Genomic DNA, 22188 nt, shown 5'->3' with positions numbered 1-22188 from the left:
ACAACCTCCGGGTGGAACCGGTTTCATCCCAGGTAGTGGCACGCAATACAAGCGGATAAGCCCAGGATAGCCGGCTGGGTGTATCGCTTGCACATAGCGCCTTTCACCTCCTCTGAGCTGAAGATGTGTGCCATTAATTCCCAGTAGTGTTCACAAACTATGTTCCCTGGTTGACTTCCTCCGAGCCCTGTGGCAGTCCAGTTTTCGGAGAGACTTGCTGCCGGCCCAGTACACGTGCTAACCAAGATCTCTGTTCTTGGGTAGGTGCTCCGCATGTGGCGATTCCCTGTAAGGTAAACCCATGCAATGTATATTTTCCGCTAATTCGTTTCCCTGTTGGCAAACTGTGTCTTCCTTGGACAGAGCCCCCTCTGCCATAGTCTCCACATTTGTAATAACTCCTTCCCCGTTGTGTAGGATCTACCATGAGACTTCTCCATATGGTTGGCAAGACCATGTGACGTATTTTCCTCTTAAATATCCCCCGCTCTCTTTGGGCGAGGTGTGGTCTCTGCGGTGTCCTCCCCTTGGGAGGGACACCCTCCGAATAGACCTGGCGGCCCAGTGGGATAATCCCCCTTGTTTTTTAGGGAGTGGAAAAAAAGAAGGGGAAAAGAGGCCACGACTGGGTTAGCCTGTCTCTATCTTTTGGGTAGTCGACTTGTCCCCAAAGGGCCGTTCGACACTCATAACTATGTTGGGGGAGGTTACGTGTCGGCCTGGTGCACTGGCTTTGAGGCACACACTGCCAGTTCACGTAACACAGTTCAGCCAGTTGCGGTGTTTTATATAGGGATCCTTAGTGTCACTACATCAACACAACGTTGAGTGAGTGACAGATAGGGAACGTCCTGGTTACTTGCGTAACGAGACGTTGAACTACCCGCTGAAATTGCCGGACCTTGTCTCGGCTCCTCAGCATAAAACCTGAACGAGTGGTTGCATACCAGCTCCTTTTATACCCGTATGTCCGGGGGAGTGGCATGCAGATACCACTTGCCAATTTTTATTGGCCTTTTATCAAAGACCAGAGGTGTCTCGGGCTCCCAAGAGTGACCCCTAGCGTTACTACATCGACACAACGTCTCATTCCCTCCATCAGGGAACGGAGGTTATGCAAGTAACCAGGACGATTTGAACAAGCTCATGTCAAGAAGTTTCTAGATTTAAAGGGGTCATGAAATGCTCCTTTTTTTATATAGTTTTATTATCTTCCCTGAGGTCCTCTGACAATGTTAGTACAGTTTTTTTTTCTTTTTTTTTTTCTTTTTTTTGGCATTAAAACAGTCATAATTTAGTAATATATGATCATTTTGCACCCTGTCTCTGGCCCTCTGTCTGAAACGTTTGGTTTTGGTCTAAGCACCTCCTTAAAACTTCAACGTAAACGCCCGCTGTTATGATTGGCTAACTAAATGATTGTGCTGCCCCTCAAATAGAGCCATTTTTTAAACTCAATAACATTATAAAACTAAATGTCAGGGTTTACACATAATGCACATCCAACACATTGCATCCGAATATGTTAAACTGTTTATCTCGAACAACTGTTAACACTCACACCCTGTCTATACCGGACGCGACAGTCCTGTCAAAAGCAGTGATACTGTTTACCATGGAAGGGTCCATTGCGGCATGTCACATTGTGCCGACAGTAAACAGATGTCCCGTTTCATTTTGCACTCCATGTGGTGGCGCTACTACTGCCAACAACACAAATAAATGGTTTAGAAAGTTTGTGTCGACGTGCGCGGTGTAGACAGCCACAAGCTGTTGAATCGCGTCGCGTCGACAGACGCGCACGATATAAACAGTGTGTTGGCACCATAAACAATTACACAGTCATGACATATGAAATATTCACGAATTAAACAGTTTATTCATGGTTTTTGCGATCGCGTCTAAGTGTTTTAACTGCCCCATCCTTCAATAACAGTTCCTTTGCAAAGCTTGAATAGTATTATGACTGGTATGATATGAGCCAAACATATAATCCACTCTAAAATACACTGAAGACACATCCAGTTTCCGGTATCATTCCATCATGTTTTCATACACCAACAACTAAAAATAGCGCAGATAGGTTAAAGAATGCGAGGCAGCAGCTGAATGACAGAGAGCTTCACCAGTTGCGTATTTGTCCACTTTGGATGAATCTCCCATGACAGGCCCCACCTCGCTAATCTTCACCTGTGTGACTGACTGAGCACCAGTGGGCGGGGCCAAGGGTGCTATGACGAAAAATAGGCGTTGCATATGCAGATGTATTTGGTCCTTGTGATGTTACAATTTCCATGAAATCCAAACAAGCCTTTTTTTTCAGCTTGGTTTAAATAAATGCTCTTTTTCTATTAAAAAGGAAGTTTTGAGTTCTGAAACTTATAGTCTGTATTTATAGTACAATTACCTCTTTTATGTCAAATGATCAGGGGAAATCTGATTGCTCATGTCATGACCCCTTTAAAGTTAATTCCAGAAATATTCACAGCAAATGCACTTACCAATCACACCCCTCTTAAGATCCAGGCTTCTTCTATTCACACCTCTCCAGTTGACCATTTTTGCTAAATCTTTTTCATGGTCTGCTTCATTATTTTCCCACCTGTGTCCTTTATGTCAACGCCACCCAATTAGTACAAGTACCTGAAGTTTTGTAAAAACATGCAGTCAATATTAAGCCAACAATACTTGCGCATGCCTAGCACTAGCACAAAACTTGCAAGATTTGATAGTCAGTCAAATATTCAAAAGGAAATCACCCACCACCATTCTTGTTTCTGCATTGATCGAAGCGAAGTCCTCAATGGGAAGACACTTTTCTCCAAACAATTAACAGATGTGCTGTCGTGATGTTATTTGACTGCTGATCTTCCACTACTCGTTTGGTTCCTCCTTTGCTCCATCATTATTTCCAACAGAAAAACATTATACAAATAAACAACTCACCTTATGTAAGCTCCGTTCTGAGCTCCGTTGAGTCCCTTTGTTTGTAGGACGTGGTGGTAAACATTATATCACAACTGTTAATTCCGCTGTTTGTCCACAAGATAGTCTATGCAAAATCCATTGATATATTTCTGTGAAATTTTAAAGTTTAGGTGTCCTAAAATCTTCAGAGTTATTTATTTTTATTTTTATTTTTTTGGCCTTCATGATGGCACTGCGGATGGTCACCGGTGTGGAGCGCTCCTATTGTTTTATTGTTTTTGTTTGTTTGTCCTGTGTTTAGTAATCTTTTTCCAGTCAGTTTTACCAGAGACAAACTGCTGAACATTCGACAGCATAGACCAGACAATCTTTTCCCGGTTTTTGAATATTCAGACGTTTTGCTGGACATTTTAGTTGGAGGCGCAGCTGTGTTGTTCAAGAGACGCAGGCGAGGGAGATGAGCAGGCGCACTGGTCAAGCTCTGTCGGTGCAGCTTTCGAACAGCACTGCCGAGTATTCATCTTGCGAATCTCGCTCTCTTCCTAACAAAACGGATGAACTACATCTCCTCACCCGCACAAATAAGGACTTTTCAAACTCTGCTGCCTTGTGCTTCACAGAAACCTGGCTGAGTGAAGCCATTCCGGACAGCGCGTTACATTTCCGGGCTTTCAGCTGTTCAGAGGCGGATCGCATCGCGGAGGTAACAGGGAAAACGAGAGGCGGTGGAACATGCTTTTACATCAATGAAAGTTGGTGTACAGATGTAACAATGTTAAAGAAGATGTGCTGTCCTAATTTGGAAACACTATTTATTAACTCTAAGCCCTTCCACTCACCGTGGGAGTTTTCCTCGTTTATTCTGGTAAGTGTTTACATTGCGCCAAACGTGTGTTTGAATGCCGTGCTGCAACAGCTTGCTGATCAGATCACAGACACAGAACAACAATATCTGGACTCAGTTATTATTATTCTTGGGCATTTTAACAAAGCAAACCTCACACTGCCCAAATACAGACAGCACATTACATGCCCCACTAGAGACAGAAATATACTGGATCACTGCTACACAACAATAAAGGATGCATATCGCTCTGTCCCTAGAGCAGCTTTGGGACTGTCTGATCACTGTCTGGTTCATCTTCTTCCAACCTACAGACAGAAACTAAAATCTGCTAAGCCTGTATTTAAGACTGTAAAGAGATGGACCAATGAAGCAGAGCTGGAACTACAAGCCTGCTTTGACTGCAGTGATTGGAGTGTTTTTGAGGCTGCAGACACCAATCTGGACGAGCTCACAGATACTGTTACATCATATATCAGTTTCTGCGAGGATATGTGCATCCCTACTAGGACTTATTTAACATTTAACAATGACAAACCATGGTTTACAGCAGAACTCAGGCAGCTTCGTCAGGCCACAGAGGATGCTTACAGAGGTGGGGATAAAGTCTTGTACAATCAGGCCAGGAACACACTGAATAAGGAAATCAGAGTGGCTAAAAGAAGATACTCTGAGAAGCTGAAAAACAAGTTTTCAGCTAACGACCCTAAATCAGGGTGGAGTACCTTGAAACAGTTTACAAATTACAGGACTACTACCCCCAACCCTGTGGTGGACCAACAACTGGCTGAAGACCTGAATGTGTTCTACTGTAGATTTGAAAGGCCCAATCTCACACCCCACACCCGCTCTGACCTTCACTTAACACAAACACCAACACCTCCTGCAACCCCCCTCCTCCCCCTCCTGCTACTAAACCTGCACTTAATATCTGTGAAGATGATGTGTGCCGTGGCTTTCGGAAACAAAAGGTAAGGAAAGCTTCAGGCCCAGATGGTGTTTCACCTGCATGTCTTAGATCCTGTGCTAACCAGCTGGCCCCCATCTTCACACAGATCTTCAATAGATCACTGGAGCAGTTGCTTCAAATGCTCAATCATAATTCCTGTCCCAAAGAAACCCAAAATCACAGGACTTAATGACTACAGACCTGTCGCCCTGACGTCTGTGGTCATGAAGTCATTTGAGAGACTGGTGTTGGCCCACCTGAAGGACATCACTGGACCCTTTCTAGATCCCCTTCAATTTGCTTATAGAGCAAACAGGTCTGTGGATGCAGCATTTGAAGCAGCATGGGACTTCACACTGCTCCAGTGATCTATTGAAGATCTGTGTGAAGATGGGGGCCAGCTGGTTAGCACAGGATCTAAGACATGCAGGTGAAACGCCATCTGGGCCTGAAGCTTTCCTTAGCTTTTGTTTGTCACACCTGATCCAAGATGGTGGCAGGCAGGTGTGGAGTGGTAATCTCGCTGTTCAGTTTCTCACTTTTGTATACTCTTTTTAATCGTTTGAATGAAGTGGACGATTTTTTTAATCAGTGGTAGGGATTTCAATCAAACACGTTATGGATGCAAGCATTTTGGTTTCGGAAAGAGCGTTATTTATATGCTGATTTATCACCCATGGATCACCTGTTCAAGGAAAGAAGGGCACGAGAATGAGAAGATAGTCAAGTGACTTGTTAATTATAATGATATGTCTCCTTGTGTCAGGAGACATACATCAATGTCCCGGGCCTGTTTCGAGTGAATTTGAGGGCATTAGTACGGGTGATTCTGTCATGAAAATCCGTGCGTCAACTATGGAGCAATGTCAGCGTTCGGAAATTGCGGTGGAATGGAGTTCTATACCGGACCAGTGGATACTTCCTTGTTACAAGTCAAGAGACTTGGAAAATGGGATGGAGGACATTTTTTCTACATCTGTGAAAGCTGGCGGGACATCGAGGACACAGAAGAGTACAGGAGCTGGGGCTGTTGAGGAAGACCCTCAGTTACTACGCGATCAAATGGGTTCGGAAGTTAACGGAATGAGATCCATCGGTGCTTTGAAGGGGCTGTACATGGTCCACCTCAACTTTAGGATTCTGCTTCTAAAGATAAGTGAAATACAGCATTTATGTCAAGAATTGAATGTGACTCTGTTTAGCTGTAGTGAAACATGGCTGGATGACTCAATTTTGGACCAGAATCATAAAGGAGGAGGAGTATGTGTATACATTAGAACAGATCTGATGTTTAAGGAGATAAAAGACTTGGACAATGCTGCTGTAGAAGCGGTTTGATTGGATATTTTTCTACCTAGAGTAAACTGATTTTAGTGGGTGTTTGTTATCATCCTCCTGATCAGTATGATTTTTATGAGAGACTGGAAGAGACTTTAAATGGTTCAAATTATAATATAGGTCAAGAGACAATAATTCTTGGGGATCTAAATACTGATATGCAAAAAAAAAAATAACTCCAATTTTTAAACATTTTAGTTCTTTTTGTAAAACATATGCACTGAATCAGATCATTTTGGATCCAACTAGGATCACTCTTAAATCCAAAACTATCATTGATGTTATATTGGTATCGGATAATTCTAAGATATGTAGAAGTGGTGTCTTGGATGCTGGTATTAGTGATCACTGTATAGTTTATTTAATTAGAAAATTAAGGAGAGAGTCTATAAGGCATCATAATACAGCAAAAATGAGATCTCTTAAGAAATACAGTCCAGAAGTTTTTATAGAAGAACTCAGTAATGTCAACTGGACTTAGGCGATGCAGTGTGTAGATGTGGAGATGGCCTGGGATAGGTATAAGAGAAATATTTTAAGTTTTGAATAAAGTGGCACCCTATAAAGAGATAAGAATCAAGCAAAGGACTGAACCTTGGATGACAGATAGTATTTTAAAACTAATTAGGGAACGTAATGATAGTTTTACGGTATTTAAAAGGGAAAGAAATGATTATAATTTTGAGCTATTTAAATCTAAAAGAAATGAGTTAAGAGATAAGATAAAAGAGGCTAAATAATTTTTTTTTAAGGACAAGATTAGTGAAATGAAGCAGGATACTCAAAAACTATGGAGAGTTTTGAGTGATTTAGGTTATAGGAAAAAGATCAAGGTTAAAGGTTCTAGAATAAGTCTCAATGTAGATGGAAGATTGATGTTTGATCAGAAGAAGGTAGCAGATTATTTTAATAGTTTTTTACTGCTGTTGCTGAAAAACTGGTTAACGAGCTTCCAGCACGAACTGGGATGTTTAATGAGGAATTAGTCAAGGAGTATTATGCAAAATGTGGTGTTATTCCGGGTGGTTTTTCGTTTACTAAAGTAAACGAAAGTAATGTTTTTAAGAAGTTAAGAGAACTCAAAAGTAGTAAAGCGATAGGGTTTGATAATATATAAGTTTATTAAGAATTCAACTAAAGTTATTATCCCTATGGTTACTCATATTATACATTTTTCAATTACACAAGGTAAGGGGGGAGTTTAAACAAGCAAGAGTTATTCCCATTTTTAAGAAAGGTAGTAGGTTATAGTGTAATAATTATAGGCCGGTTTCAATCCTGAGTGCTTTATCAAAAGTGATGGAAAATATTATATATGATCAGGTTGAAGACTATATCTCTAATTTTAATATATTGTATGAGTTCCAGTCCAGTTTTAGGAGGATGCACTCTACAGAGACAACAATATTGTTTTTTAACATATCATATAAGAAAAGAAATGGATAAAGGCAAATTAAGCAGGATGGTGATGCTGGATTTGCAAAAGGCATTTGTTACAATTGATCACAGTATTCTGCTTCAAAAAGTAAAAGCAATAGGGTTTAGTGTTAAGGCCTGTGAATGGATCAAGTCTTACCTTGTAAATAGGTGTAAAATAGTGGATTTAAATGGGATGTTTTCTGATTGTTTGCCCATTTAATGTGGAGTTCTGCAGGGGAGTGTTTTAGGTCCGTTATTTTTTTTTTTTTGTATATTAATGATTTGAAAATGGTCGTTCTAATTAACTTTTTTTATATGCAGATGATGCAGCAATAATTGTTTCTCATGAGATGGAAGAAAATGTTGAAACAGAGTTAAGTAGAGAGATTGAAAGGGTCTCCAAATGGTTAATTCATAATAAGCTTTCTTTACACTTGGGGAAAACTGAAGCTGTATTATTTGGTTCGGTTTAGGGAAAAATGGAGAAAACAAAATGGAAAAAAGCTCCAGATTAGAGGTAGAGGTTGGAGATATGATTATTACACCTAAACAAGAAGTTAAGTACCTGGGATGTGTATTAGATAATAAATTGACAGGAGAAAATATGGCTGTTTTAGTTAATTCAAAAATATGTAATAGGATAAAAAAAATTGCAAGACAGGCAGCTTTTTCAGATACTCAAACATTTAAACTGTTGGCTGGAACATTAGTGCAGTCACACTATGATTATGCTGCAACATTTTGGTTTAGTGGTAGTACGAAACGAACCAAAAATAAATTGCAGACTGCTCAAAATAAGTTATGCAGGGTTATATTGAAAGTACATCCACAGTTGCATCTGAAAGATGAACATTTTAGGGAACTTGGTTTTTTAAAAGTTGAAAAAAGGGTAACTTTTCATAAACTGGTGTTGGCGTTTAAAATAATAAAGAAAAGTGTTCCAAGGTACTTGACAGAGTATTATGTACTTGTGAGAGATGTGCATAATCATTCTACAAGGGGGAGAAGGACTGATATTTATCCTTGTAGATTTAAGAGTTTAATGGGGAAGAATTCTTTTTTATATACTAGTTCTATAGCCTGGAATGTTTTACCTTGTTGTATAAAGCAGATAAAAGTTGAAAGTGTCTTTAGAAAGGAAGTTAAAAAATGGCTTTTTTATCATTAATTTAAAGGTGATGTAGTATGAGATGCTGAACTTGATGGTGATTTCTCTCCATAAATGATCTGTTCTTCCATTTTGGAAACATAGAGGACCACAATGGAAATAAGCCTTTGGCTTTTTTGTGTATACTCTCCTCAACAGTTTTGAAATGTTGTATGATCTATCCTTATACAATATTTTATTAATAAAGCAATCAATCAAAGATGATGCAGTCAACATGGGGTTGCATCATATCCTGCAACATCTGGACAGACCAGGGACATAAGCAAGGATCCTTTTTGTGGACTTCAGTTCGGCTTTCAACACCATCATCCCAGCTATACTCCAGAATAAATTACACCAACTCTCTGTTCCCATGTCTATCTGTCAGTGGATTACCAGCTTTCTGACGGACAGGCAGCAGCTTCTGAGACAGGGGAAACTCACTTCCAGCACCTGTACAATCAGCACTGGTGCCCCCCAGGGATGTGTGCTCTCCCCACTACTCTTCTCCCTCTACACCAACGACTGCATTGCCAAGGATCCCTCTGTCAAGCTCTTGAAGTTTGCAGTCGACAACGCTGTCATCGGCCTCATCCGAGATGATGATGAGTCTGCAGACAGAAGGGAGGTTAAACAGCTGGCTGTCTGGTGCAGTCAAAACAACCTGGAGCTGAACACGCTCAAAACGGTGGAGATGATTGTGGACTTTAGGAGGAACACCCCAACACTGACCCCCCTCACCATTCTAAACAGCACTGTGGCAGCAGTGGAGTCATTCAGGTTCCTGGGCACTACCATCTCACAGGACCTGGGTTCAGATTGGGATTGGGGTGGGGTGGAATAATAGGGTTCAAAACAGTGTTACTATGAATGCAAACTTTAATACAGTGAAAAAGACACTCTATTAGCATAACATAATATATATAAATACAAATTTCCAACATTCTTTTGAATGTCCTTGTACTAAAATAAAATATTTGATGCCATCACTGTAACTTCATTTACTATTACTATTATTTTGAATGGCCATGGAAAATGAAGCAATGTGATAACAATTTTACCTGGTCGCAAAAAGTAGTCAGTTAATTTACCTGATGAACTTTCACCTTTTGCTGACTCTTTATGCTTTGCAGAGAATGTGCTTCTAAATCACGTGCACCTTTATTAGCAACTGACACATAAGTGCCAGCTTTACATGACATACATTCTGCTTCCCACGGATCTCGACCTGGACGAAAGCATGGGAATTTTTTGTGCAAATCTTCTGTTAATTTGCACTTTTGTTTGGGCATTGTTTCCACTCAGCTGTCATTTGCTGCAACTGTCAAAGTTTGATGTCGAATACAACAGCGCTTTGGGCGTTCGCGGAGAGATTGACAGGCAGGAATTTGCGCAATAGTTGCGCAAGCCTCTTAAATTTACCAATTGGTGTGCGAGAAGACGGGACTTACAGAGAGGGGTTAAAGCAATGCAAATATGCGCGCACACACAATGAAGATTTTTATTAGAGACCATATGCACATCATAATGCAGCTAAAACCGAATCCCAGACATTTTCGCAAATTTAGAAATCCCGGCCGGACGCTTTTTTAAGGTTCGAAAAAGAGGACATGTCCGGGAAAAAAAGGACGTATGGTCACCCTAGTGTGTATGTATGTGTGTGTGTGTATATTTATATATATATATATATATATATATATATATATATATATATATATATATATATATATATATATATATGTGTGTGTGTGTGTGTGTGTGTGTGTGTGTGTGTGTGTGTGTGTGTGTGTGTGTTCTATATATACTTTATTTTCTTTTCAATATTTTTTTATTTTTTTATTCAATTTTTAATTATTTTTTAAAAGTCTTATTGCTGTTTTGTATTGCTGTGTACTGGAAGCTTCTGTCACCAAGACAAATTCCTTGTATGTGTAAGCATACTTGGTAATAAAGCTCATTCTGATTCTGATTCATTCTGATTCTGATTTCTACCGGCTGCCAGTTCTCAGTTTTAAATTTACCAAGTCAAGCCAAAAGTTAGCTGTGATTGGTTTAACACAATCTTCTTCTGGCATTTTATTGGCGGTTGACAAACCAACGTAAAATATGCATTTTCCCCACCTACTGGTTCAGAGAAGGGGGAAAACTAAATTATTAGAAAATTATATACGTATGTTCTAAATCGAGTCACGTCTCATTCTAATAATTAAACAATTCTTTATATGTTATTGATTGTTTTGGGCCATTACGTAAAATGACCTGGAGAAGTATTGTTGATTCACATTGATCTCAGTGCCTGAATTTGTTGAAATATTTCTCTTTTATATGCAGCAAAGTTAAGAAGCACATTCTCTACTGTCTCTGGTCGACCACAGTTTCCACTGTCACTAAACTCTTGCTTTACAATTATGTAAAACATATGATTTAAGCCAGAATTTCCAATACGCAGTCAATGCATTATAATGTCTTTTCATCTGTTGCCATATTTAACCCTCTCAGCACCAACCTGTTTTTGAATATTATACAAATGTCTCCCCCTTGATGCACTTTCCCAGAGCTGCTGACAAATACAAAAGTGTTTCGTTTTCATAACTTGTGAAATATGATTATTTACTCCACCGTACTGTCCAACATACGGTCAAAACATACAGATTGTAAAGTAGAATATAAGTATTGTTTTACTCACATACCACATATATAGCGTAAAAGACCAAAGAGAAAAAAAAAGCACAGAGTTTATGTTGTAAACAGATGTGTCTTTTGTCAAGTTTTTGCTTGTTCATAAAATAAACAGAATATAAAAACAGCAAATGCTCAAAAAAAAAAAAGAAAAAAAAAGAAAAAACGAGACGAGACGTGTTCAAATACAGTGCGACACAACCATTGATCAGTGGATACGTATGATGCATTGATAAAATAATCTTGGAGAAAATGCGCTGCTACCTACCTTTCTTGTCATGCTGGGGGCGATCTCTGGTAACAAAGTGCACCAATCACAGCTGTTGTTGTCTGTGTCGACGCGACGCGCAGTAACATTTTATAAGAGGTGCATGGAAAACTCACTATCATTATGAGGCTTGAACTCTAAAATCTATAAATGTATGCCCCGTTACCAGTCTCTGCCCTCTGAGTGGTCAAGGAGTTGGTACTGTAGGAATTGGACTAAACTGCAAGATCGGATCACAGTGTTTAAACAAAAGAAAAAATCGTTAATTATACTCTGAACCATCACAAAACACTCCAAAAGTTCACAGGAATAAGGTAACTTCAAGCCTGTACAAAGGGAGAACAAAACAGTGGAATTGTATCTACACAGGAAAACAAACGACAACCAAGTAAATAAAAGAGGAATACAGTACAGTATTACTCAAAGGACTCAAAAAAAAAAAAAAAAAAAAAAAAAAAAAAAAAAAAAGGAGAAAGAAAGAGAGAGAAACTCAACAATGGCGCCATCTAGAGGTCCAAATTGTCCACAATTTTTACATGTCCAGCATAACCAATTCAACCAACCCATAGTGACAAATAGCAATCTTCACAGAATTATTACTCATTTGTATGCTTGTACATGGTATGTGAAAAATCTATTGTAAAAAACTAAACATTCTTTGGTAGGCAAACCGCATCTTTAACAGCCACGTTTAAAACAATAATAATAATAATAATTAATCTCAGCTAATTATCCACAGGTGGTCTCTTATGTGGGTAATTATTCACCACTGAATAAACTGTTTGGTCTCTTTCAGTGGGAACCGATGGTTTCTGGTTTTGTCCTATGGTGCAGTAGGTGGTGCTGGGAAGAATATTTTCTCTTTGTGTCCGTTCCTGTATCTGTCAATATATAAAATAAGTCATTTAAAACAACTGTATGTATTGAAATATTTTTAAGTAGCAAAATGGGGTGAATTAAACAGGTCATAAACATTCATGTGTTTTTTTTCCCCCCATTGGGGTCCACGTAAAACGTTATTTTTATGTTTTTATTTTTATTCTTGTCGTTGTTGTTTGGCAAAACAGTTTTATATTACCATTTTCCACCCTTTTTCTGAACCTTAATTTTTTTAATGCTGTGCCTTTACTTCAGCTGCTCATTTCTAATTGGGATTTTTCAGATGGATATGCAGAGCAGTAGGTGCTACACACAGCCAGGAACTGCTCAAGGTTTGTTGAACCTTTCCTCATTTTATTGTTAGTTCTTCTGGTGTTTAGGAATAATATCTAGTTTGTTTTCTCCTTATTGCCTCACCATGACTGGGCAGGTGAAGTTTCTGAACACTGCATCACTGACTTAAATTTGGGCAGTCATACTGAATGTGCATGTGTTGAAATGTATTCATCTGACATCAGTCTTTCTCATATCAAAGCTTAATATGCAGACTTAACTATAAGTAGATCTTTCTTAGGTTAATGACTCAGTCAGTAAAGTTTTCTTAAATTCATTTAAGAACACACACCTTGATATAAAATATAATCAGTAATAGCAACTACACCTAAAATCTCGGCCCCTATGTGTAGCAAAGTTTGACTATTGGTGATAGGTCTATAAAAACTTTCCTAATAAGCTTGGCTACTTTAAAATATTCAAAGAAATGCTACAAAGCTGTTTAAAGTTTGCTGTCATTCACTTGTGAATGTTTCATATGAATGCTTTACAAACATGTTTAATGGATTTGAGATGTGTACAAATTTGCTTACGTAAATTTGCCTGTATACTGTATATCATAATGCCCCCATTTACTTTTACCCCCATAAATTTCTTCTTTCCATACTGAGCATTAATTAATTCATTAATTTGCCACTATTCCTTAGTTGATTTATATATTTTTGTCTGATTATACTGTATAATGAGTAAAATGTCTTTCTTACCTGCACATTGATTGATTCAGGACTGGTGATTGTTTGATTGGTTTTAATTGCACGGCGAGGTTGTTTGTTCTGTCCCGAAATATCATATATAGTGCAAGGATTCTCTGATCTATGGGGTCTTTCAACTTCATTCTGTGGCTGCAGACACAATCAGACAAATCCTTCTGTACCACTTTCTATTTGCATGCATATTATTTACATATTTGTGTTCTAAAACAAGCAGCCATTGCTCAGATTATTTTCACTGAAAATTATGATTGCACCATATGCTCAATAAATAAATAATACGAAACCCCCCAAAATAATTAAAATACAACGACCAGCCCTGAGCTTGAGCAACAGTTACACACCAGCCTTGAAATGTTCCAAAACATTTTGGATGACAAACACGTGGCACATTTGAGTAAAAAGCATGCATTATCTGTGCTAGCAACATGAATGATAAACAGTAATTTGATACTTACATCAACTTCTGCATAGACTGTATTATCATCCTGTTGGTCACCTGTGAGATTTTCAACAGAATATCATTAAAAAAAATTCACCTGACCATTACTGTTACCACAGTAGACTATTTGTGTGTGTGCATGCTCTTTGTTTCCCTCCAGCCAGCCATTTTCATACCTAAAATGATAAAACAGATGTACTAAGGCAGTGGTTCTCAATTTGTTTGGTTTAAAACAAGAAAAACTTTTGCAAATAATTTTCAAAATCTAATCAAAAATTATTAAAAATAAAACCTTTCTAATTTTATATATATATATATATATATATAAATTTAAAAATACAATGAAAACTGAAAGAAAAGTTACACTTCACTAAAAAAAAAAAAGATCTAAATTATGAACTTCTTTCACTAGGTTGTTCTGTTATTTTGTGAATACTTTGTGTTACAAAAATACATAAAAACAAAAATTATGCTTCTATATTAAAAAAAAAAAAAGAAATAAGAATTAATAAAAAGTGATACTGCTACAGTAGCAACCCCTGGGCATGAACACACTGCAAATTGCACATGTTGTCAGCCAAGGGGGCCTTCCTCCAGGGGGCTCTTGGCCACTCAGAAAACCGAATCCCATTCATCAGCATTTACATATCAGAAGGTTTTATATCTCCTTGGAGATATTTTTGCACTAGATTTTAATAAAACTGATAATTGCAAGGATTCAAACATGTGAATGGAAAGAGGCAGAGTCCTCCTCTTTGGCGCCCTCCCAGCATGTGGTGCTCTAGTCGACCACCTAGTACTCCTATGTCTAGAAACGGTCCTGGCTGCGGTGCCAGGCAAAGTTTAAACAAGGCAGGAGAAAAGGCAGAGGAAAAAATTTGTGCACATTGTTTCTTGTTCATTGTCAGTATTTTTGATGAATGTGTGAAAGTGAACGAGATTTGAGAACGGGCCAGTCTTTCGCGCCCCCCTTACAATACCTCTGTGCCCCCCCATGGGGCACGCCCCACACTTTGAGAACCACTGTACTAAGGAAACAGTCCTAAAAGTGTAGTATTGTATTCACTACTGTTTTTTATTTTATATAACTTAGACTCGAGTTATGATGGACATACCTTTTTTATGCTTCTTGTAAGAGCAGTATAGTGCAACAGCTGCCACTAAAGGAAACACTGTAACAGTAACAGCAATGACTATGAGCCAGTGGAGAGGAAAATAACTGTTTTCTTCTCTTGAATTCCCTTCTGAAATAAAAACGGCAGAGCAACTACAGTCATCAAACCTCATATCCAAACCTAGTCGCTTTACAGTATTTCATTTTGAAGAAATTCAATTTGGATGATGTAAGACTAGAAAAAGTATTTGTAATGTTTATACTTTAGCTGTGTTTTGCATGTTGTGGGGTGGGCCAGTTATTTACTTTCATGATCTGTACAAAGTTGTTTAATCTCTATCGTGTCATTCTTCCAGCTGACTGGGTTGCTGTAGTTACAGATGATGGAGTCGTTAGTACAGCGCAGGTCCAAAATGTTGATTTTGAAGAGAGACCCTTTCTCTTGAGAGCAGCTACCATTATTATAAGTGGAGGAGAGTATGTCATCATGACCAGTACATTTGAAGTGTACCGTACAGGAGTCACTGCTGGACCAGTTAGAGACAACAGTCAGAACAGGAGCATCCACTGCATCTGAAACACATGAACTGTATTTAAAAAAAAAATTTTTGTATGAAAATACATCTTATAGGACTTTACAATGAGAAAATATGTTGTAGTAATGAGTTTAAAGATGAAGTCTGGCCTGGAAAAAAGAGACCTTGCTGAGGTAGAATGTGCCTTTATACACAATATATTTTACATTTCATGCAGTCAGTCGTTAAATAGAGCTATCTTCCAAAAAGTTTCAGAGGCAGAGAGCCCAAGGTGGTCCATTTATTCTTCTAATACCACCTTTCGTTTAGATCATCATAAGAACTTTTAACAACTTTTAAAACTCTTTTCTTAGAAAATGTAAAATAATGGCTTACTTATACTTGTCTCTGCCTAGTAAGCTGGAATAGGTATAAGTATTTTAACATAAAAAAAAGTTATACAACATAGCTTTAAGGAAGCTGAGCTGTATAGATTTAAAAAAAAAAAAAAATAGATTTTTGAATTTTCATAGATTTTTACCAATTTTACTGTTATTGTGAGATTCGGTTTGGTATTGAGCACAGAGTAAATTTGGTCCTTCCTTTGTGGCCTATTTTACCTCCATGGTCATGAAAACAGCCAGAATATAAATGGTAACAGTAATATTGTCAAATGTGTAAGACTCACCTATTACTAATACTCTGTATTCAGCAAAATCTTTGTTAATGCTTCCAAATATTTGCACTCTGTAGACTCCACTGTCTGTCTTCTGCATGTTCTCCAGTGTTAGAGAGAAGCTTGAATGATTGAAAACCACCCTGTCCGTATAAGAAGAATGAATCCTTGTCTCACCAGTTTTACTTGTAAACCTCACAACATTTTCTGATTTACCATTCACCCAGACCAATGAATTAAACTCTGTTTTATCAGTCTGTATGTCCAGTTGAACAGACTCTCCTGTCTTCACAAAAAAAGTGTTTTCAGCTTTGCATACCAAGGCTAGAAACAGAAAGTATAATGAAAATTAAGATACAGGATGGCCTTTATTTTTCACCCATTTTTCACATTTTACACTAGTTAGACTTAAGTTGATTTATGGATGTTTTTTATTTAAATCAGGTGACTGTAATTCTTTAACCTAAGACCAGTTTATAGATTTTCCTCAAAGTGTAATAGGAGCAGAGAGATAGAGTTATTCATTTTATTAATGAACTGCGATCTTGTTTATCTCTCATTTAGATTTATAATAAACAATTTGGAACTTTTAAATTAATATTTTACACAAAATGTCATATTGTCTCATCATAGCCCTTCAGTTAATTTAATTTGAGTTAATATTAATTTTAAGTATCATGACATAATGTTTCAACTAGATGTAGCTAGTGACTGTATTGCAGCTAGCGTGAGTAACTGCAGAAAAGCTTAATAGCTATTTGCTTTAAAAGTTGGAAAAAACAGTAATGTTAGAATTGCTTCTTAGCAAAGTTAAAAATAATAATAATATGGAATCATCAGTAATGAACATACACATGAAGACACACAGAAATTACTGTTCTAAATCTACGACAGCGAACAAAAAAAAAATGTTTTTAAAAAGTTTGCACTTCATGTGCAATAAAACACATTTTATTTAGCCTGTAATCCTACTTTAAATAGTGATTCCACTTAAATAACACAATAACACTATAAATAAAAAACAATGTAGTAACCTCCCATATCAATACACCTCACAGTAATATTTAGAAAACATTCATATTCATCAAGAAAAAGTGCCGTCCACCAGAAGGGTGCATTCATTAATTGCTGTATATTCCTTACTGTGCTAAGTCATGTTATGGGCATAAAGAGAAGGGTTTTCATACCTGTGTTGGAGATCAGAACTCCACTGATAATCATGAGTAAACAACCAAAAGCCATTGCAATAAACAGAAATGATGATGTTGGTCCAGTATAGTCTCGCGTAGCCAGGCATTTGACTGTACTATGGGTGTTGTGTGGGCGTGCTGTCTGAGGCTGAGAATACTAAGTAAAGTGAAACACAACTGAGACATACAAACTTCCTTGAAATTGTCCAGCCAGTGTCACTCATCTCAGAAAATGTGCTATAGAATAACAACTATATATAATTATAATGATGTCTTTTCTAAGTCCAGTCCATTGAACATTGTGTTCTACTCTATGCATGAAAATAAGTGCTGACACCATTACTTGAACAACTACCAGAATAGATGCTATCAACTAAGAAAGGAGCACAAAAGTTGTCGCTCTGTTCACTAACCTCACTGTCGACCACACAAACAGCCCCCCACTCCCATTTAGCTTTATACCAAGTTAAAATGCTAATTCTAGCCCTTTGACATGCAGCTATTACAAGGCACGGTTATATCTTTTTCTATCAAGAAAATCCAAGTTAGGTCATAATTTTATTTTCTCTAGTAAGAAATGTGATATTAAGTCAATGATGTACTGCAAAAATCTTATTCTTGATGATAATTGTTATTGTTTTCCTGTGAAATCATTTGAAAATGCTTAAAACAAGACAAATTTGCTTGATCTTGTTTTAGAAGTGACACTAAATATGATATTTAAGCTATTTTCAGACAATGTATTTTTAATATGTGTCTTAATGTACTGGCAGATTTTTTTTTTTACATTTTATTAACTTAAAACAGGTAAAACAAAAAGTCTGCCAGTGCTGAAGACATAATCCAAAGTATTTAGATTACATTACTGACCTTGAGTATTCTAATAGGATACGTTACAAATGACATTTTTCAGCAAGTATTGTGTGATCTGTAGTGGAATACATTTTAGTAAAGTAACCCTCCAAACCTGATTACAATACACAAATTGCAGGTCTTTTCTACTACATTATATTTACATTTATTCATGTGGCAGACGCTTTTATCCAAAACGACTTACAAAAGAGGAAAACATAAGCGAATCATCTTAAGACAGTGGTACGAAAAGTGCCATATTACAAAGTTTCACTAGCCTCAGAATAGTAGCATTCAATACAGATTAAAGTGCAACAAGAAATTAAAAAAAAAACATTTCTTTTTAGTGACTGGTTAAGTGGTCATGGAAAAGATGTGTTTTTAGCCGTTTTTTGAAGACAGAAAGTGAGTCAGCTTCACAGATGGAGTTGGGAAGGTCATTCCACCTACGTGGTATGATGAAGCCGAAAGACTGGGAAAGTGTTTTGGTGCCTCTTTGTGTTGGTACAACAAGGCGACGTTCCTTAGCTGACCGCAGGCTTCTAGTGGGCACGTTGCTCTGCAGAAATTGTAGGTATGCTGGAGCAGAGCTTTTTGTACTGGGCAGTAAGTTTGGTGTTCAAAAATATGTTTTTATATACTATAGTGGCAAGAAAAAGTATGTGAACTGTTTGGAATTACTTGCATTTATGTACAAATTTGTCTTAAAATCTTGTTTGATCTTCATCTAAGTTACAATAATTAACAAACACAGTATGTTTTAACTAAACACACAAATTATTGTATTATTATTGTACATATTGAAAACATAATTAAAACATTCACAGTATAGGTTGAAAAAAGTATGTGAACCCCTAGGCTAATGACATCTACAAAAGCTCATTATAGTCAGGAGTTGGCAAACCTGGCATCCAATTAATGAAACTAGATTGAAGGTGTGGGTTGCAAAAAAGAGATCTCAAAAAACCTACGATCAAGAATTGTTGTTTTGCATAAAGCTGGAAAGGGTTAAATGGTTATCTTGAAGAGCTTATATATTATCTGTCCACAGTTTGACAAACTGTCTATAAATGGAGACGTTCTAGTACTGTGGCTACTCTCCCTAGAAGGGGCCGTCCAGCCAAGATGACTTAAAGGGCACACCGCAGAATGCTCAATGAGGTAAAAAAGAACCCTAGAGTAACAGCTAAAGACTTTAAGGACTAATTGGAACTGGTTAACATCTCTTTTCATGAATCTATTATACGGAAAAACATGACAGGACACCATGAAGGAAGCTGCTGCTTTCCAACAAAAACATTGCTACATGCATGAAGTTTTCCAAAGACCATCTTGACACTCCAAAATGCTACTAAGAAAATGTTTTGTGGACTGATAAAACTAAGGCTGAATTGTTTGGGAAGAACACGCAACACTACGCATGATGTAAAAAGGGCACCGCATACCAAGATGAAAACATCATCTTGACAGTGAAGTACTGTGTAGGGAGCATCATGATTTGGGGCTGCTTCGGGGCCTGGACCGCTTGCCATCATCAAGGGAAAAATTAATTCCCAAGTTCATCAAGATATCCTACAGGATCATTTTACAGTGGCTGTGCACAAGCTGAAATTAAGTAGAAGTAGGGTAATGCAGCAGGTCAATGACCCTAAACATCAAAGTAATTACACTACAGAATGAATTGAAAAAAAGAAAATCCAACTTTTGGAGTGGCCCAGTTAGAGCCAAGACCTTGGCTTGGTTGAGGTTATTGCTGCTAAATGAGGATAGACCAGTTATTAAATCCAAGGGTTCACTTACTTTTTCCACAGCACTGTTAATGTTTAAGGGGATGTGCTCAGTAAAGACATGAAAGACTATAATTGTTTGTGTGTTTGGTAGCTTAAGCACATTGTGTTTGTCTATACTTATGACTTTGATGAAGATAAGATCACATTTTATGACCATTAATGCAGAAAACCAGCTTACTCCAAAAGGTTCACATAATTTTTATTGCCACTGTATGAAGACCATATACTGTATATGTGAAGATGCCCCCTTCTCAGTTTGCCTAATATCTTTTTCAGTTTTCAGTTGCATTATGCTTATACAGTATGTCATCAAAAGTCTAGCGAGTAAAAACAAAAAATTACTAGCCAATGGCGATAATTTCTCCAATGTGTCCATAGAGGGTTGGCATGTATTGTTTTTCAAATGATGCATTAGAGTAAAAGTGTTTTGATATCATAACACTGTAGTGTGTGAGTTAGGGTTGAGCGAGTACATCATTGTCTGTATCTGCATCTGTTCAACCAACTAAATTATCTGTATTGGTATCCGTACTCGGAATGGGCGTGGCTTAAACGGAAGTGGGCGGAGCAAACCGGAAGTTTTTAATTTAAGCCTGAAATTGATATGGGTTGATCAGAAGTTGCTATATTTAGTTAAAAAACTATTTACAGAACAGCCTCAGAATTGAGCTTCAGAGCAGTGTTTTTGATCACAAGAGTAAGAGAACTATTTACAGTTTTTTATAAACTTGAATGAATAAATGAATCGATGAACACATGAAGTATGAAGTAAAAAGCATGAACTACAGTTTTTATAGTCAACATAACTTTTTTTTCTTTTTTTTTACTCTTTAAAAATTACATTTAAACAGTGTAATGTTTCTGTGTGCACTCAAAAAAATACTTTAGCCTATTTTTAAGATGTATTCATTTCAATTTAATAAAAAATTTCCATCAAATTGAATTGAATAGTCTTGAAGAAAATGTAATTGATAAAACTTGAATTTAAGTTTTATATATTTTATTTTGTTAAAGATTAGGCAATTCAATTTGATTGAAATTTGTTATTAAATTGAAATGAATACATCTTAAAAATAGGCTAAAATATTTTTTTGACTGTGTGATCACTTTTGTTTTCACTGCCTAATGTTTTACAGTATTATTTTTTTATTTCTACACAAAGTAAAACACAATGCTAATTAATTATTTGGTGTGTGTGTGTGTGTAGTCATGATTATTTATTATGATTATTTTATGGTTTTATTATTTTCTTAAATGAACTGACGGTGTGAAGCTGGGTGATTTATGCACAGACACAGCATTCAGCCTTGCGGCAGTATTCTTTAAGTCAGATGTTTTACCGAGGTAGGAGCAAGCCGAAAAATCTAATTAACCGGTAGAAGCAGTGAGAGTCACGAGTTGTAACTAGCGACTGCACCGCGTCCAGTTCGAGCCAAGTTCTCAATGTAACTCGGCTGAATTTACGAGAGATTACCTTTTAAGAGAGAAGAGTCGCGAGCTGACAGAGATGCTGTCTGTGACGATGGCGAAATTGCGTCTGTGTGAGCAGCACAACTGCAGCAGTCAGAGGAGGCGGAGCTCTGTGTGTAGCTGGTCTATCACAGAGCGATGTGGACAGACACAGCTAGCAGCTGGTAGTACTAACCAATGAGGATTTTTCTTAATCACGACTACGGATATTGACACATTTCACTCGGATGATACTCGTGCTCGTAAAAAGTACATTATCCGTACCGGATACTTGTTTCAGCCGAGTACTCGCTCAACCCTAGTGTGAGTAATAGAGTGAAAAATACGTTTTTATGAAGTCACAATCAGTTGTTGTACTCTTGATTTGTGTGAAAGGTAATAAAACACACAGTTGTTGTAGCCCCTCTAGTGTTAATTTTATCAGGAAAATGCAGCAAAAACAGAACGTGGCACGTAAAACTCAGTGTGCAAAAATTTAGTTATAGTAACATTTATTCTATGAGACTAGGTTGCAGCAGCTGCTAGGTGTGATCTAGGAGCTTTATACAGTTTTATACTGTGCATGATATTAAAGAGACTGTACATTTACCCCTTACAGCCTCGTTTTTATTCACTTAAAAAATGTAATTTGCCGCTACAGTCAAT

General features: G+C 37.4%; 2 protein-coding genes across 9 annotated transcripts in view; both read right to left on the bottom strand.

Moving 5' to 3' along the window:
- The window catches only part of LOC127442077 (SLAM family member 9-like), a 284700-nt gene that overhangs the window by 110963 nt on the left and 151549 nt on the right, over positions 1-22188 (bottom strand). The gene's annotated exons all lie outside the window — the stretch shown is intronic.
- Positions 5217-18004, bottom strand: LOC127442076 (CD48 antigen-like). Of its 3 annotated transcripts, none has more exons than XR_007897432.1 (9): positions 17429-18004; positions 16254-16565; positions 15357-15623; positions 15052-15180; positions 13953-13993; positions 13489-13626; positions 11573-12453; positions 9367-9433; positions 5217-9236 (listed from the first exon to the last, which is right to left on the bottom strand). XR_007897432.1 is itself a non-coding variant. In XM_051699820.1 (7 exons), the coding sequence occupies exons 1-7, from the start codon at positions 17481-17483 to the stop codon at positions 12298-12300; spliced, it is 1098 nt and encodes a 365-aa protein (XP_051555780.1). In that variant the 5' UTR covers positions 17484-18004; the 3' UTR covers positions 10716-12297. The 3 variants fall into 3 exon arrangements, 1 of the variants encoding a protein (XP_051555780.1); XR_007897433.1 differs by having other exon boundaries at positions 15052-15177; XM_051699820.1 differs by lacking the exons at positions 5217-9236; positions 9367-9433 and having other exon boundaries at positions 10716-12453.

The sequence above is a fragment of the Myxocyprinus asiaticus genome, chromosome 6 (genome assembly GCF_019703515.2).
Source record: "Myxocyprinus asiaticus isolate MX2 ecotype Aquarium Trade chromosome 6, UBuf_Myxa_2, whole genome shotgun sequence".
Classification (NCBI taxonomy): Eukaryota; Metazoa; Chordata; class Actinopteri; order Cypriniformes; family Catostomidae; genus Myxocyprinus; species Myxocyprinus asiaticus.
The sequence above is the reverse complement of the archived record's forward strand: the minus strand, read 5'-3'. Positions and strand labels throughout refer to the sequence as shown.